The sequence below is a fragment of the Eumetopias jubatus genome, unplaced genomic scaffold, assembly GCF_037043125.1.
Source record: "Eumetopias jubatus isolate StellerSeaLion01/CBP00866 unplaced genomic scaffold, mEumJub1_p1.0 scaffold_5, whole genome shotgun sequence".
Lineage (NCBI taxonomy): Eukaryota > Metazoa > Chordata > Mammalia > Carnivora > Otariidae > Eumetopias > Eumetopias jubatus.
In genome coordinates, this window is record NW_028274811.1 from 92829876 (window position 1) to 92848035 (window position 18160).

An 18160-nucleotide genomic window follows, 5' to 3' on the forward strand; every position below is an offset into this window, starting at 1 on the left:
TCACAGAGTTTAAACCACTTTTCCAAGACCACACAACTAGTCAAGATGAAAGCAGAGGTGAATCTAGGCCATCTTAACCCCAAACTCCACAGCTTCCTGGTGGGCTCTCAAAAACAGAAGAACAAGCTTGCATCTGCCTACAGACCCACAGTCCAGCTGTAGTGCAGCAGCTGCTGGGGTGGAGTCATGATTCCCTGCTACAGCAAGGCTGTCGGGGTTAGAGGGAGCCGGCATCAGTCCTCCTTCTGAACGTCAAAACTTGTGACCTCAGGTGGGTCACTGCACTTCTGTGCCAACATTCCTGGCTAGGAGAATGTGAGATGTGTTAGCCTCGCCTGCAGGCTCCTGGAAATTTGGGAGACACCACAGCCCAGCCATCTGCCCACCTCTGCCCCAAGCACCCTGGTCGCAGTAGACCCCACCCCACAGCCCTTCCGTCCACCCATTCCTCTCTGTACTGACTTAGAGGAAGTGAGGAAACCCAGTACTCCTGGCCCTGATGACACAGCCTGAGGGGAAGCCAGGCCTGGGGAGTCTGGGCTTTGTAAATCATGCAGGTCTGGCTGCTGAGGTTGAGTAAGAAGGGATTTCCATGGTGGCCAATTCCGATTCAAGGCCTCCTGTGAGGGAGCAGGAGGAAACCCTCCGGGGCCTTCAGAGACCAGTTTCCTCATTTCCAGAGGGAAGGAGCCCCGGCTGCTCCCTGAGACTCTCAGCAGACGTGCCAGTGGGAGGGGTTGCAAAGCAGGGCACGGAGCAGAGTGGAGAGGCAAGTCTGTGGGACCCTCTGAGAGACACGGCTGAGCTAGCCACCCTTCCCACAGACCTCAGGCCTGCCTCGGATAGACATTGCCATCTGTGAGAGCTTGACCTCCTGGCATCTCAGTTTCTTTCCAGTTTTTTCACGAAGCATAGATTTTCCATCGTGCTCTGCACTGGACATAGAGCACTCAGTGAACAGGATGGGCACTGTCCCTCCTCTCATGAAACTTAGAACATAGTGGGAAAGCAGACAGCAATTGCAGTCAAGTATAATTGACTTGGTGATGAGGAAGTGGGTGCCAAGGAGATCTGCAGCAGGAGACCAACCTAACATTGGTAGGAAGGGAGCAGTCAGAGAGGACTTTCTGGAAGAAGTAGCATTTGAACTATGCCCTGTTGGTAGTCTTCTAGAATATCCCACATTCTGAATTTGTCTGATTGTTTCCTTGTGGTGTCATTTAGCTTGTTCCTCTTTCTCCTTTACTTTCTGTAAATTGGAACTTAGGTCAAGAGGCTTTGAGATTCAGGTTTCATATTTTGGCAACAATACTCGACAGAAGATTTTGTATATTTCTTATTGCATCACCTCGGCGTGTCTGCTTGTCTCTCTATTGGTGATGCTAGGTTTGATTGCCCCATCACAGTCTAACCACCAGATCTGCATTGAAAAGGTGCATTTTCCCCTTTGCTGGGAAAGTAATCTGTGGGGTGGTACTCTCACACTGTGTGGCAACCCTTATCGATGACCTTTCACCTGGTAGGTCCGCATCCATCAGACTGGTGGTGCCATCTTGCTTTCCCATCAATGGATGAGAGTTCTGGTGATCCCACATTTTTGTCAGCATTTGTTTTTGTTGGTTTGTCAGTATTTTTTCTTCTAACCATTCTAATAGATACATGGTGATAATCTCCTGGTTTCAGTTGGTCTTTCTCTAATGGCTAATGATGTCAAACATCTTCTTGTGTACTTATTTGCCATCCGTATATCCTCTTTGATGAAGGATCTGTTCAGATCTCTTGTCCATCTTGTGATCATGTTGGTTGTTTCCTTACTGTTGAGTTTTGAGAGTTTTTTTATAAAAAAATACATTCTGGACACAAACTTCTCTCAGATGTGCAGCACACGGTTTGAGGGCTATTCTGTGGAGAAAGTTCCAGTGTCGTTTCCAGGGGAACATGACATGGACTACATAAACCCCTGCAGGAAATCTACTTTTGTTAACAGTTATTTTCTTTAAGTGTGATAAAAATATATATAACATAAATGTTACCATTGCAACCATTTTTAAGTGTATAGCTCAGTGGCATTAAGTACATTCACACTGGGGCGCCTGGGTGGCTCAGTTGGTTAAGCATCTGCCTTCAGCTCAGGTCATGATCTCAGGGTCCTGGGATCGGGTCCCGCATCGGGCTCCTTCCTCAGTGGGGAGCCTGCTTCTCCCTCTGCCTGCTGCTCCCCCTGCTTGTGTGCGCTCTCTCTCTCACTCTCTCTCTCTGACAAATAAATATAATCTTTAAAGAAAAAAACAGTACATTCACACTGTTGGGCAGTCACCACCATCCATCTCCAGAACTTGCATTATCTTTTCAAACTGAAACTCCATGGCCATTAAACACTTAACTCCCCATCCCCCTCACCATCCCCTGGTAACCACCACTCGACTTTCTGTTTCTATGAGTTTGACTATTTTAGGTACCTCATATAAGTGGAATCATGCAGTATTTGTTCTTTGTGACTGGCTTATTTCACTGAGCATCATGTCCTCAGGATTCATCCACATTATAGCATGAGTCAGAATGCCCTTCCTTTTTAAGGCTGAGTAATATGTATGTAATATTGTATGTGTACAATACATTTGTTCATCATTTGGCTATTGTGAATAATGCTGCCATGAAAAAATCTGCTTTTAATTCCTTAAAAGGACACTGCGTGTTAAATGGGTTTGGGATAGAATCTAAAAGCCAAGGTCAGGGAACACCTGGGTGGCTCAGTCAGTTAAGCGTCTGACTTCGGCTCAGGTCATGATCCCGGGGTCCTGGGATCAAGTTCCGCATCGGGCTCCCTGCTCAGCAGGGAATCTGCTTCTCCCTCTGCCTGTTGCTCACCCTGCTTGTGTGCTCTCTCTCTCTTTCTCTCCCTCTCTCTCTCTCTCTCTCTCCGGTAAATAAATAAATAAATAAATAAATAAATAAATAAATAAATAAATAAAATCTCTTTAAAAATTATAAAAAAATAAAAGTCAAGTAGACTGCTTTGGTGGCAAGTAACAGACACTAAATCTGGCTTAAACAAGAAAGGGAAGGTTTTGGCTTGTGGCCGTGAAATGTCCAGGATGCTGGATCTGGGGGTTCAAATGATATCACAGGACTCAGGCCCTTTCTCTCCCTCTTGGCTGCTTGCTTCTGTGTGACAGATGCTTTCCACATAGTTCTCTTCCCAATTAGCCATCACGATGGGGAGAGGGGACTCTTCCCTGACCATACCATCAAAAGTCCCAGAATTGAGTCTCGTTGGCCTGGCTTGGGTCACGTGCCTGTCCCTGAACCACTGTTGTGGCCAGGGACAGGCAGCAGTCTGGTTGGCCAGGCCTGGGACGCACGCCCCCTCCCTATCACAAAGACTAGGAAAGGGAGAGGGGTGACATTCCAAAGGAAATTAGGCGCTATTACCAAGACGAGAGGGAATACCAGATAAGCAGGCATACTGATCAACTGCTATGCGGGAAAAACTAGCTTTGCACGCCTCCTGTGTGCCAGGCATTGGGCAAGGCCCCACATGCGTTAGTGATTGCTGTGAATCCTCAAGGGAAATTACTCACCCTGTTTAAGAGAGAAGGACACTGTGGCCAAAGAGGTTGGTGCCTGTGAGTCTCCCCCAGTAGCAGGGCTGGCGTCAGAACCCAGTGGGTGTGCCCTTTCACCCACCCCTAAACCCTGGGCAAGGCCAAAGCCCTGCATTGGGACAATTCTCATTAAAAAGTTAGATCTGTGCCTAAAAATGCAGGCATCAAATTGTCTTCAGAGGTTGATTCCAATAAACCAATTAGGACTGCTGCAGAGTCCTTGTACCATATGTACAGAACTTTAAAAAACTGTAAACAAGAGATCGAGAATGAATTGTGTAAGCAGAATTTTTTTTTTCCATTTATGGGAATGCTTTTTTTTGGTTTTAGGAAAACAATGACTTTGATGATCAGTCTTTTTTTTTCTTTGTTTTTTAATCCACATTAGCATTGTTCTTAACAAATAGTCATCCAAACTTTGCTTAAGCATCCCCCGGTGACAGGACTGTTGGTATGGTCTTCTCTGGGCCTCAATTTACCCATCTGGAAGTTGGGGCCATTGGATTGGCTGAGTCCCTTTCAATGATGGAAAGGCCTCCTTAGTGGTGTCCCTGCTCCTCGTCATACCATTTTTCGCACAGTGGCCAGAAGGATATATAGGAAACGTTTTTAAACATACATTAAATCGTGTCACACAACCCCACCCCTTGAAACTCTTTAATAGAACAAAATCCCATCTCCTCCCTGTGGCCTGCAAGCCTCTCGTAATGCCACCGCTGCCTGCCTCCCCACCCCTGCCTCCCTCCTCCCCCGGCTCTGCTTGCCATGATGGTCTTCCTCCACCTCAGACATGTCTGGCCTTTCCTGGCCTCCGTATCCTTACTCGTCTTCTCTCTGCCCGGAATACTCTGTTCTCAGCTCTTCTCCTGGCCAGCATCTTGTCCTTCAGGTCTCCGTTCAATGCTTGCTTCCTCAGATAGGCCTTCCCTTCCAAGGACACCCAGCTGCCCCACCTTCCCCTCTCGTGCACTCACAGCAGGCTCTGGGGGCCTTCCTAAGCATTGAATGCAACTTACAATTACGTACCTACTTGCTTATCTGCTGGTCTGTTGTCCATCTTCCCACTCTCCAAGAGCAAGGTCTAGGTGTCTCTTGTTCCTCATTGTGTCCCAGCATCCAGCAGAGTACCTGGCACACAAGAGGTACTTACTAAATGTTGTACAGTGAATGAATGAATGACAAATGGGAGCCATTCAAAATCTCTGTGCTGGTGTCTTGATGAGGCAGAATTGAAGTTTTTTTAAATAAAACTGACAACTACTCAGGTGGCTTCAGAGACAGAGTCCTTTTTTGTCAGAAAATCACCTTTCCAAGGGGATTCCTAAAGGATGCCTTGACCTGTTCTTTGGCTCCGTGAAGGCCCCAGCACCAGGGAGTACAAACAAGGGAGGGGTTTGGGCCGGGATGCCCAAATCCCTGACGTTGAATTAGCCTGTTTTTTATGAACAGGGGTGGGGCAGGCTTTGGAGAATCAGAGTGCAGGGTACTAAAAGTTCTTGACCTTTTCCTTTCTGCCAGGCAAAGAGCTTGGAGCTTGGCCTCTAATAATCATCACAACTCTGTGTGAGATGGACTTGCTGACCCCGCTTTACAGTTAAGGAAGCTGTGGCTCTGAGGGTTAGGAAATTGTGTGAGTCTAGAGCTTCTTGACTCTAGAGCTCACGTTTCTTCCTCTCTGTCATGCTTCTTTGAAATGAAATGCGTGTTGGATTTGGAGAGGTCATGCCTGGTGGACTTAGCTTGGCACTCAAGGGCACTTCCCATCTTGTCCTGATTTATCTTTCCATTATTCATCTCTTCTCACCTGGAGACCCTTCTCCTGCAAGTCCCTGGCATTCACACTGGTCTCTGGCCCCAGCCCCCACATAGTTGCTCCACCTTGTCGCATTTTGAATGAAAGTTTCCTAGTAACATTTCCAAGTCCTTCAAAGTGCACCATGATGTCTCCAGGCTTCAGAGAGCTCTCTCCTACCTCCCATCCTGCATCAGTCAGGACTAGATTACATGTGTCAGAAACCCAACTTAAACTGGCTTCAAAAATAACTTGAGAAGGCAGGTTTGGCCCAAGATGTATTGGCTCAGGAAACTTGACAGAACAGGAGTAGACTGAGCTTCAAGCAGAGCTGGATCTCAGGGTCAGACTGTGGTATAGGAATCTACTGATGCTGGCTTCATACTCAGGCAGGCTCCTTCCAAGCGGTGAGAAGATGGCCCCCAGCAGCTCCAGGTCCCCATCCTAATAGCCCACCAACTTCAAAGAAAAGAGAGCTTGACTTTCTCAAAGTTTGGAGCAAAAGCCCCAGAGCTGATTCTTTTTAAGAATGACTGGAAAAATAGCCAGCCCCGGGGCTCTGTGGATTGAGTGGAAAGCAAGAAATCCCTACAGTGCTGAAAAGAACACCATCTCCTGAGATGAGCTGGGTGCTAATGCTTTCTCATTCTTGATTTCATTTAATCCTTTGTATAGCTCTCAGAGGTGGGGGTTATACCCATATTATTGTGGAGGAAGCTGAGGCCCAGAGAGAGCAGGTGACTTGTCCAAGCCATACTGCTGGTCGGCGGCAGAGCTGAGATTCAAACCCAGGTCTTTCTGACTCAACTCTGTGCTTTGCTCCAGAGCCCTGGAGATGGCAGGGCTCCCCTGGTGTTAATGCCTGTCTCCTCTGTCCCTCTCGTAGGTCTATATCATCCGGGTTACATGGTCCAGCGGCTCCACGGAGGCCATTTACCGGCGCTACAGCAAGTTCTTTGACCTCCAGGTAAGGATTTGGAGTGTCCAGTGAGCTGCGGTGTAGGAAGAAGTTTAATCGGACTAACTTTCCATGTTGACGTCAGAGCCTAGACCCTCACCCGTGGCGGACACATAGTGTTCCTTTTTATTTCCTAGATTTAAAAACGATGTCCATGTGCTCACTTCAGCAGCACAGGTACTGAAATCAGAATGATACAGAAATTAACACGGTCCCTGTGCAAGAACGACACACAAATCTGTGGAGCACTCGTCTGACTATCCCAGGAGGAAAAAAACCTTCTCGGCTTCAGGCATAGCTTGATCCAGGGTTTTCACAGTACCACCTCACCCAGCTCCTTCCTCTCATCCTGCATTCCTACTTTCATGGTGTTGGCTTTATCCTCAGATCCCACAGGGTTACAAAATGCCCTGGGCTCATACTCAGCAGGAAGGAGTGAAAGGTCACTTCCCAGAAGTCCCAGTGAACACAGTGTCCTCTGCATACCATCCCGTGTCTTGACCTCACATGTTCTCTCGGAAGCTTGGGTGATATTAACCACAGGCAGCCTTGGTCGTATGGACCTAATCCATTCCTAAAAATGTTGAATAAAGAGTTTTCAGAATCTGTATTTCATTATTTTAGAGGGGGAGGAGAGATAATAATGTGCTCCTAACCAGTTTCCCCAATATCACTAAAACAATCTCAAACGCCTACATAACAAACTGCCAAGAGTCATTGCGTAATGTAAACCAACTGAGACACCAGTTACCTAATTATTAAAATGCACTGAACTTATTAGTGGCATTTTGTGTTCATAAAATGCAACCAAATCAAACAGTACCATATGTAAATTATATTTCCTTCTGGTCTACAGCAAACATGTAAATACATAAAGAGACTATATGTTAAAGATGCTAAGGTACTATCTAAAACAGACTTGGCAGGAGCAGCATGGGGGCAAGGAAGGGGCTGAACCCTGGGGGAAAGGCAGAGAAGATGATGCCCAACACCTTTAAATGCCATGAGCAGGAGGAATAGTCCTGTCTGAGAATGACCAAGATCCATACCCTCTTACGCAGATGCAGGGGTGATCTATGCGGATCTATTACAGCACGTCTTCAGTTCAGACACTGAATGTTGGGTAAACACTTTTGCAAGTTGCTCGACAGACTTTTCCTGCACAGCGGGTCTGTGTAGGGAGGACTACCTGTATTTTGCTTCCAGAAGCCTCTTGCCTGCCTGGTACCTCCAAAAGGATAACAGGGGGCAGAGAACAACGAAACAATAGAACTGCTACAATCAGAATTGCTATCCTGGGGATTATGGACATCCACAGAGCCAACACCCCCTGAGCAGCTTAGGCAGGAAGAGAGGAAGAAGTAGGGTAGATTTACAGGAAGAGGCAGGTGTGCCCCCACAGATCCCAGAGCAGGAAATGCAGCTGGCCTCACAGGGCCCCAGAGCCAGCAACTGAACGGCCCTCGGAGGCCTAGCGGCTCCCCAGCCGTCTATCGCTATGGCCACAGGGTCTCCCATCGAGCCTGCTCTGTTTTCCTGCTAGCCTCTTTGGACCAGCTTCCTCCCCGGACCATTGGCCCACATCCCCAGACAGCACTGCAGTCCCCCAGTTGAAATGTCCTTCCCTGTTGCCAACACTCTGGCGTTTCTAGGTGCTGGGTCCAGTCTCCAGGAGAGAGAGAATCTGATGGTCCCAAGGGTGCTGGGTCCACCCCTGAGACTGTCGGCTGTGGCCAGAGGGGTCTGGGCGTTTGGTACAGCATCATCTGGAGGAGGAGAGGTTGAATGAGGACGGGGTGGAGAGAAGCTCTGGAAATGTTAATAGCTGTTGTTCTGCAGCCAGTGAGGCAGCATACCCAGGGCTTTAGACCTTGACTTCTGGGATTAGACAGACGTTTCGAATCTCAGCTCTGCCTTTCAGATCTCAGCTTGGTGTCACCGCTGTGTGTTTCTGAGACTCAGTCTCCCCATCTGCATACTAAGAGTGAAAACGCTTTCTTTGTGCATTCATTGTGACCGTTACTCAAGATGTGCCTCGCTCAGTAAGCACATTAGCTGTCATTAGCTGTCCCTCTGTTCAGATGAGACTTGCCCAAGGTGACATCATTTGGGAATGCTTGAGCCAGAGTATGATCACGAGTCTCCCTGGCCCAAAGCCTGTCCTCCCTGACTCTCCTGTTCTGACTCAACTTTCTTATTTCTTCCAGAGCTTAAAAGTGAGGTTTTCTCCCCCACTCGGCATAATTGGCAATAATTGGGGGTTTACTATAACACAAACAGCTGCCTCAGACGCCCCTCCCTGATAGTCTAAAGGCAGTGCTTCAGCCAGCTTTAAAGAGTCCCAGATGGGTGGCTGGAGTGGGAACATCACGGAATTCCAGAGGGTCCCGCTGTCCTAGAAGTGGCCTGCCCCCCACCCCCCACATCCCAGAGGGGGGATCTGGACGAGAGGAGGGCAGGACCCCACCAGCCAAAGTCAGCTGTTCTCCAGGACCAGGCAAGGAGGCCAGCCCACATGGGGCTGGGACCCCTCGAAGTAAGATGATCTCGTGATGCCACCCTCCCCTTCCTCTTGTCTGCCGAGTAGCCTTGGCTTTTTCCAAAAGTGACTTGGCACAAGAGAGTATGGGGAGGGCCAGGCTTTCGTGGAGGAACAGCTAGGCCAGTGCGCTGTAATGGAAAATGCAGAGGACTCAGTCAGGAGACTTGGGGCCCAGCCGCCTGTGCTGTGTGGCCTTCGGCATGCCCCTTAACCCCTGTGTTGCCTTTCTGGCCTCATCCGTAATGTGTGGTCATGACAGCAGAACCAGCTGGTATTTCTGGATCACTGACTGCTAAGCATCTAGATGATAATGACTCATGGAATCCTCGCGTTAAGCTTATTCAATTACATAGATGGAGAATCTTAGGCTCAGAGAGGTTAAGTCATTTGCACAAGGTCACACAGCTAGTGAACATCAGAACTTGGGTTTGAAACTGGGTGGGTGACTCCAGAAGCCGCACTCTTAGCCACTTTGCTTCTAGTGTCCCTCTCTCTAGTGGCTACTTCACAAGGCTTATATGGACCTAAAAATGGTGATGTGTGTCCAGAAGAGGTAGATTCGGCAGATCCGTGGTTGCCAGGAGCTGGGGGGAGGGGAAAAGGGGAAGAGGCTGTTTGTGGGTACTGGGTGTCTTTTGGGGGTGATGAAAATGTTCTGGAATTGGGTGATGGTCATGGTTGCACAGCCTTGTGAATATACTAAAAACCACTGAATTGTACACTTTAAAAGGGTGAATTTTATGGTATAGGAAGTATATCTCAATTGCCTTTTTTAAAAAGTGATGACACGTGTGAGCAGTTTCTGGGCTGTCCAGCCCTGAGCAAATGTCAGCTGTTGGGATTTATTGATGGGCACGGGTTGTTGCTAGGAACTGGCGTAAAGATTAGAGGAAGAGACGATGCCAGTTTAATAGAGTGGTTAAGATCCTGGGCTTTGATCTAAACGCTGCCACTTACTGGCTGTGAGATCTTGTTTTAGTCAGAACTTGTTTTAGTTGCAGATGACAGAAAGCCAGTCAAAATGGATTACTCAAAAAGAACATTGATTAGCTAAATGTAACTGAGACATCTAAGCATTCTTGGCTTCAGGTATGGCTGGATCCAGGGGCAAAAATGTCAATGAGGACCTGCCTTTCTCCACTTCTTAGCATTCTCTGTGCCCAAGCAGGGTGATATGTGGTAGTGGTGGCCACAGCTCTAAGCTGTATCCAACAGGTCAGCTCAGTGGCTTCAGGAAAAAGAAGAACACCCCCAACAATTTAAGTAAAAGTCTCATTGGTTCATCTTGGGTCAATGGCTGGGCCAGTCAGGGCCAGCCTAGGGAAGGGAGTAAAAGAAATAGCCTGTAGATGAAACAGCAAATGCTCCTCCCGGTCGGGGCAGGACATTCAGGCAGAGGAAATAGTCTGCAGGGAGGCTGCCTGGGGTAGAAAGGAGGAACATGCCTCAGGCTCCTTTGTGGGAAAAGAGACTCACAGTCACCAGCGAGAAGGCCCCCTTTATGACAGTTCACCTTCTGGTATGATTTCCTAACCCTCTTACGCTTAGAACAGCCAGACTCTGGTCGTCATACCTGCCACTTTCTAGTGGTCATCTGAGCTCGTGTCTCATTCACACAAGGGTGCAGGTGATAGAGCCCTGGTCTTGGGATGGGAAGACCTGGTGTCAGCTCTGTGTTACCAGCGATGTGGCCTTGGGCAGGCCTCTCTGAATCTCCCTTTCTGCCCTGCTGGGGCCCACGCTGGAGAGTCCATCCCAGGGTGCCAGAGGGAGTTGGCATCCGAGCAGGGCATGGGGACAGCCAGAACACGCAGAGCGTCGAGGGCAGTGCCTAGAGGAAATGGGGTTTGAGTGATGCAGTGACAGGGTCAGCGAGCATTTACTGAAATGCTCCAGGTGCCCACTTTCTGTGCCGTCTCATTCAGTCCTCACTTACAAGCCCGAAGTCATAGACAGGGAAGCAGAAGCTCGGAGATGCAGAGTCATGTGCCCAGAAGCAGCATGGCTAGGATTCAGGCCCAGGTATGGCTGAGTCTGAAACCCGTGCTCCTAACCACTTAGCCCCCTAGCCTCCTTGAGGCCCAGCACTGGCGTTACATCTGTCTGTTCGAAGATAGATTTGCCGCAGAGCTCTGCCTAGAGCTGGCCTTCGGAGGCCCATTTGGCACTCCCACTAAGAAGCGGGCAGAGCCTATCCTGCGGAGGGCTGCTCCGAGCACAACACAGGCCCTTCACAAACAGGCCTCAGATGTGGGAGGGGTCCACTCTACACCGTGCCACGCGACCTTTGCCCTCTGAGTTTCCCACTGGCTCAGTGTGTCCCGCCAGGCCAGCGTCATGGTCTTCAACGGAACCAGGGCTCTCCCTGCGGAAGGCACGGTTAAATATGTGCTGAGCCAGACCCCAGGTGTGCAGAGAGGGACCTCTGTCCCAGCCAGGGAGCCTCAGGCAGAGCTTGCTTCCTGGAGGAGCTGATATCTGAGCAGGGCCTTGACCCGAAGTAAGGAGCTGACCTGCCGGCAGGATAGGGGAGGGCTTTTCATGAAGAGGAAACCACGTGTGCAAAGTGTAGAGGCAGGATTTCTAGCTGGGCATCTGGCAGAATTCTGGTGGCGGGGGACACGGCCAGCTGGGTCACTCTGCCCAGCAGGGACCTCGGGGGAGAAGTGCCATCACACGTGTCCTGTACACAGGGACACTCCATCTGTGGGGACCCAGAAAGGGCTGTTCCTAGGGACGGGGGCTTGCAGGGGGAGCTGTTTCTAGACATACCACATCCCAGAGCTGAAGGCAAAGCGGAGGCAGCATCTGGATCTGCACCTCTGTTTCTCCCCAGAGAAGGGAACCGAGATCCAGAAATGGGAGCGGCTATCCCAGTGCACACAGCAGAAGTCACTGTTTCCAAGTGGGACTGAGACAAGACTGACCTGTCCCTTCTCTGGGAGTTTGACAGCCCCAAGTGCACTTCTGAGCTTTGGAGCGTGTCTGCCTGGAAGCCCCTGTGCTCCACCCCAGAGGCCAAAGGGAAGGGAGTGTCTTCTCATCTTTTCTGGGGGCAGGTACAGGGGTGGCAGAGCCGAAGGGTTCCCTCTCCCCAGGCAGGCCTGGCCCAGCCGGGAAGGCTGCCCAGCAAGATCCTAGCCAGCAGCTGGCCTCAGAGTCTGCCAGCCATATTTATCCAAGTACTGTCTTGGCTGGGTCCTCACACACAGGCACTGTCTTCTGAAATTGCAGTGCCTCCCACATGTTGTACACGCCTGATGGAGTCTTTCTTCCCTTCCATCTGAAAAGCTGTGGCCATCTCGGTGGTGGGTAGCTGAGACAGTACCGTAGCTGCCCTTTCCCACACAGTCAGCAATTCTTGTTTTCTGAAAGAGAAAGGAGCAAGATTGTGTTGGTCAGTTGCCTCTGAATCCCAGGCCAGGTCCTGTTGCTGCCCCCTGGAACCTAATTTCTCCTGTCCTAGACAGCAGAATAGGGGAGGGCTTTCCATGGCTGACCAAACCAGATAACCACTTTTTTTTTTTTTTTTTACTCATTCATTCTTTGCACAGTTGTATGCCAGGTACCCAGCTCATACCAGTGAAGTGGTGCTGGGGAAGGCCCAAGGGCAGGCAGACCAGTAAGGAAGTCAGACTGAGGACCTGCTGACTTGGACCAAAGGGCCTCAGGGAGAAGAGTGAGGTGGAGAGACGGGAGGGGAGGCAGGGCCCACGTGGCATGTCCACCAGGACACCTGAGCATGTTAACATTTCCCCAGACCACCCCTCAAGGGGACAGAATCTCCAAAGACAGCGAGCCATGTCAGGCGGCTCCGGGTATGTCGTGTCCCGCTCCAAGGACCACGTGGCTTCCCAGCGACCCTGTCGGCAGCTGTGCGTGACAGTCTCCACAGTCTGCTCTGGCTCTTCTGGGACGGGAGGCTTTGTGATACTGAGGGAGTAAACCCCTTCAAGTCCAGTCTGCCACTAACACAAACCACGTGTGGCCCTCCACGCCAGCTTCCACACTGTTTTCCTTGGACAGCATGTCTCCTTTCTCTCTACCACAAGCTGATCTTGAAAACTGCTGATGGAGTGTTCCCTCATCCCCCTTGGAGGCCTGCGATGTGGCCACTTGACGTGGCTCCCTCTCCCTTCCCGTCCCCCAGACTGACTCACTTTCCTCCTCGGTTTCCAGTCCTCCTCACCCCGAGCACCACTTCCTTTTATTAACTGGAGGGAAGGGATGGATTTTCTAGTTTCCAAGGAGAGCAGTCTACAGTTGGCCTTAGCCCGGCATGCCTCTGGTCCTGCTGCTGCAGACAGCCTGGGTCCAGGGGTCCCCACAGAGTGTCTGGAATGTGGCCTGTGGGTGCCAAGTATGACAGCCCTCTGGATAGAAGCAGCCTGTGGCCTATGAATCTGGACACACTAAGACCAAAAGCAAAATACCTCACAGGCCTCTGATCTCCTGTCCTTGCAAATAGTCCTCTTAGATTGTCATGACCATTGACAGAGTGATAAAGAAAGTGAAATAAAACTGGATAAAGCTAAATGAGGAGGATGGGTGTTATAGTTCAGCCCTGCACTGTCTGTGATCATGGCACTAGTCATGTGAGGCTATTTAAATTAATAAGAGTTAAATAAAATTAAAAGTTCGATTCTTCCATCTCCGGAGCCATGTTTCAAGGGCTCAGCCTTGGAGCTCCATCTAGGGCTAGTGGCTACGGTAAGGAACTGTGCAGATATAGAACATTGCCATTATTGCAGAAGGTTCTGTTGGACAACCAAGCTCTGGCTCCTGAGGGGACTTGGATAGTCTGAGGAGTTTTGCTAACCTTAAAACACAGCCTCGTGCTGGAATGTTATTCAGCCTTAAAAAGAAAGGACATTCTGACACCTGCTACAACATGGATGAACCTCAAAGACATGATGCAGAGCGAAATAAGCCAGATACCGAAGGACAAATACTGCACGATTCCGTGACATGTAGCACCTAGAACAGGTAGATTTGTATAGATAGAAAGTGGAATGGTGGTTGCCAGGGGCTGGGGGAGGAGAATAGGGAGTTAGTGTTTAATGGGGACAGACTTTCAGTTTAGGATGATGAAGAGGTTCTGGAGATGGATGGTGGTGATGGTTCCACAGCAATGTGAATGTGCTTAATGCCACTCCTTGTATGTTCAAAATGGTAAAGTTTATGTTAAGTATATTTAACACAATTTCTAAAACACACAGCCTCACAAACTACTAAAAATCATTCCCAAATAACTTTTAGAATAATGTCTTCTTTAGGGGCAGAGTGCCAGGAGAGAGGGGATCCGTTGTTGAGCACCTGGATGTCCCCAAAGGGCTCACGTTCGGCGTTCACGGACATAGCGAGACTCTGCCAGGCAGACTGTGGTCCTCGTTCCCCAGATGGTGACTCAGGCTCCCTGGGTGAGGAGGCTGACCCCTGACACACAGCTGGCCTGAGGAAGCATCAAGATGTAACCCCAGGACTGTCTGGTCCCCAGGGGTACCATCTGTGGTTAGATATTGCATCATGAAACCCAGGTCTGCTGCCTCAATTGGCAACACTTGAGAGGACACTTCAGCTCTTTGGGCCATGCTTGTCTGGGTAAAAGCAAGTCAGGAAAAAGGATGAGAGAGTAACTTCCTAAGACACACTGTCAGAGACCGCAGGCAGCACTGGGGGAGGCCTTTTTCTCTGGCCTCCTTCAGACAGAGGCTCAGAAGGATGCTGGGAGAAGGGAGAACGGGCATGGTCAGGTGGATGGATTACTGGTGCATACCTTGTTTTTTTTTCTCCTGAGTTCCCTTTATCGGTGTTCCAGCATTGTCCTAACAAATAAAATTGAGAAGGACCAAAAAAGATGGCATTAGGCAAAACCTATCATCTCTAAAAGACTCTGTGGCTGAGACTGATCGATCACCCCGCTTTTCAAAAGAAAGCATGCTGTTCACCTGTGCACAGAATATTAAACTTACTTCATCTCAGGCTGATTTTTCACGCTTGCATGACACTCCAAAGCCACCTTTGAGAGTGACCTTAGGGAAAGAGAGTGGGATTTCGATTAAGGTCCTTGAACTGGCTGGACCACCACTCAGCTGGGTGACCTCAAGCAGCTGTCCCTCTCTGCTCCCCAGTTTCTCCTATCTGGGACATGGGCAGCGTACATTTATATCACAGAGTTACTGTGAAGGTCAGATCAAATCATGCATGCGAAGGCTTGCTAACCGTAAACTGCCAAACAACTGTTAGAGTGGTGACTAATTCTTATTTAATATTAGTGATATGAAGAGTATTAACTAGGGCACTTAGTGAACACGTGAAGCTGTCTCCTAGAGTGTTCCACTCAGTTGCCTTCATTGCTTTGGTCGGTTGGTGTTGAGTACCTACTTTGTCCCAGAGTCGGAAAGCTCCTGGATTCAAAGAAAGCAGCCCGCCTTTGCAGCAGGCCTGCTGTGGGCTCTCCAGTTGCTGAATGACGGTGGACCAAGCATGTCCCATTGGCACGCAGCACAGAGTAGGGCCAACAGGAAACCACAAATCAGACCGTGACCTCTGGGCAGCCCATCAGGGTGCCGGCCAAGCCGAGGCGGACCGGCCTCCCCAAGGGCATCACAGAAGACAGCACCAACGGGGCAGGGAGCCCCCGCCTGCCTCCCAGGCCCACAGAGCAATCCGTTTTCATCGAGGCGGGTAGTGTGACGGCAGAGAAGCCACGGGCTTCCATCTCTGGCCACGCCGCTTGCTGGCTGCAGGCCCGTGGCAGATTTCTTCCCTCTTTGGGCTCCAGTTTCCTGGCTAATCATGTCCACCTTGAAGGAGTGTTCGGAAGATTTAGTGAGAGCATGTGTCTAAAGAATCTAGTCTGTGCCTGGCACGGATAACCTGTTTCTCTTGCCCTTGCGACCTCTCCTCCCTCCCCCTATGCACTAGCTGTGCTTATTTCTCCAGGGCTATGCAGGGCTTCTTTCCTTCTACAGAGGGGCATCTTGAATGCCAGGGTGACTTTCTGCTGGAGAAGAAACGATGAGCGGCAGGCTTTTCACATTCCAGCCGTCACGTGGGAGGCTCAAGAGTCCCTTCCTGTTTGAATCCCGGGCCCAGGTACCAGTAGGGTGGCTATGATGCTATGACAGAGAGCCTCTCTATACAACTAGGGTCCATCTCCCTCCGTGGTTGTTGGGGACTCCGGACCCTCAGTGGCAGAGAAGCTACTTTCTGCAGTGTGGCCAGTCACATGGCAGAAAGAAGTGAGGGTAGTAAATCACGCACCACTCATAACTCTCCCACCCCAAAGTGACACATGTCTCTTCTGCTCACATTTAACCGGCCACATCCCACCGCAAGGGGGTGGGGAGTACAAATCTACCGTGTGCTCAGGAGAAGAACCAGAAATCTGATGGCAGCCTCAGTCACTACCACGGCCCCGCTTTAATCCATAAAGTAACACTGCACGTTGGTATCATTATGGCCAACTTAGAGATGAGACCCAGGGTCTGTCACTTCCCCAAGACCACAAGCCACAGGTCCTTGGGATTTTGTATATCAAATCAGAGAGGCGTTTATCACACTAGTAAAGGTTTCCAGTTTGGCAACTCGGCCCCTGTTCCTTCTCCCCTCTACAGCAGCCTACACATACCTCTGAAGGTGCTTCCTACACCGCCCTGTAAGGATTTATTTCCTCTTCTGGCTCTCTAGACTTAAAGTCTTTTCATCTCTGAACCCCATGTACCTAGCACAGAGCGGGGCACAGATCTATCTGTTGGGCCAACCTGGGGAATCTTAGTGTGGCAGGGGAGTGTAATGATCTCACAGGCATAGACCTAACCAGATTAATTGAGTCCCAGTGGTTTGTTACCTGACAAAACCTGCAATTCTTAGGAAACAGATTGACCTGCTGTCAGTGGAATTCTGGTGGCTCTGGGGGTATTGTTCACATTTCAGGTCCTTTGGCTGGAGACCCCCAGGAAAACTGACAGTGGTCTCCCCCAGCTCTGAGCCTTCACTGATATGGCGGCTATGAACAGAGAGAATTGTTTTTATGGAAATCCTAGGTCCAGTTGATATTGCCTTCCCATTAGTCTGGGTTTCTGAAAAGCTGAACACAGTGAGCCTTTATATATTAAATCACATATTTCACGTAATTCCCTTAAAATGTCAGAAATGCATTTATCATATTAAAGGCTTCCGTTTTTGCTATTCTCCCCCTGTTTAGATGCAGATGTTGGACAAATTTCCCATGGAAGGAGGACAGAAGGATCCCAAACAGCGGATCATTCCCTTTCTGCCAGGTGGGTGAGACACATGCTGTTAGAGGGGCTCTGGGGGGATCCAGGACAGCCCCCGCATTTCTCAGCTCAGCTTCCTGGGGCATTGTCCTAATGACCAGAGTCCCAGCCATTTGTAGAAATTAGTGCCTAAGAATATGGGCTTTGGGGTTGGATGCTGTACCATCCTCTTAGGCAAGATACTTCACCTCCAGGATCCTCAGTTTTTTCTGTCTCTACAATGGGAATAATTAGAGCTCATAAAGCTTTTGTAGTGAGTGGCATCTTTGTTATGGCTGCAGTATTACTTTGCCATTGCCGTGTCATGAATTCACACCAATTTAGCAGCTTAAAACCACCCTCATTTATTATCTCAAGTTCAGTTGGTAGGAAGTCCAGGCAGGTGCTGCTGGGTTCTTTGGTTAGAGTCTCCCAAGGCAGAGGTCATCATCTTGGCCAGGCTGGGCTCTTATCTGGAGGATTAGGGAAGAATCCACTTCCAGCCTCATTCAGGTTGTTGGCAGAATTCAATTCCTTGCAGCTATGGAAGTAGAATACATGTTTCCTTGCTGGCTCTCAGCCAGGGACCCCTCAGCTTCCAGAGGCTGACTGCGTTCCTTATCCATCTTCAAGCTGGCGGTGGAGCATTGAATCTTTCCCGTGCCTTGAATCTCTCTGACTTCCCTTTCTGCCACCTGTTGGAGAAAGCTGTTTGCTTTTAAGGGCTCATGTGATTACATTATACCTACTTAGCTAATCCAGGATAACTTCCCTCTCTTAAATAGAACTGTGGCATATGTTGTAACATGATCCCAGGAGTGAGATCTCATCATATGTATAGGCTCTGGGGCTCTGGGGCTCTGGGGATGACAATGGGACATCTTTGGGGGTCCATTTTAGAAATCTGCCTGCCTATCTGCCACAGCTGCCAAGCACCTTCTGAGTGCCAGGCACTCCTCCAGGCACTATGGAGGAGTTAATACACTCATGGCTGATCCCTGC

The 18160-nt window shown here is 49.6% G+C and overlaps 1 protein-coding gene and 1 non-coding gene across 3 annotated transcripts in view; both read left to right on the forward strand.

Annotated features, from left to right (window-relative positions):
• Positions 1 to 18160, forward strand: part of SH3PXD2B (SH3 and PX domains 2B) — a 97434-nt gene that overhangs the window by 24368 nt on the left and 54906 nt on the right. For both annotated transcript variants that reach the window (XM_088023674.1, XM_028102758.2), the window contains exons 2-3: positions 6284 to 6364; positions 17107 to 17182. In XM_088023674.1, coding sequence (XP_087879800.1) covers positions 6284 to 6364; positions 17107 to 17182 — 157 coding nt within the window. The remainder of the gene's footprint in view (positions 1 to 6283; positions 6365 to 17106; positions 17183 to 18160) is intronic.
• On the forward strand, positions 6512 to 6615 carry LOC148164384 (U6 spliceosomal RNA). The gene has a single exon (XR_015768270.1). It is a non-coding gene; the product is annotated as a U6 spliceosomal RNA (small nuclear RNA).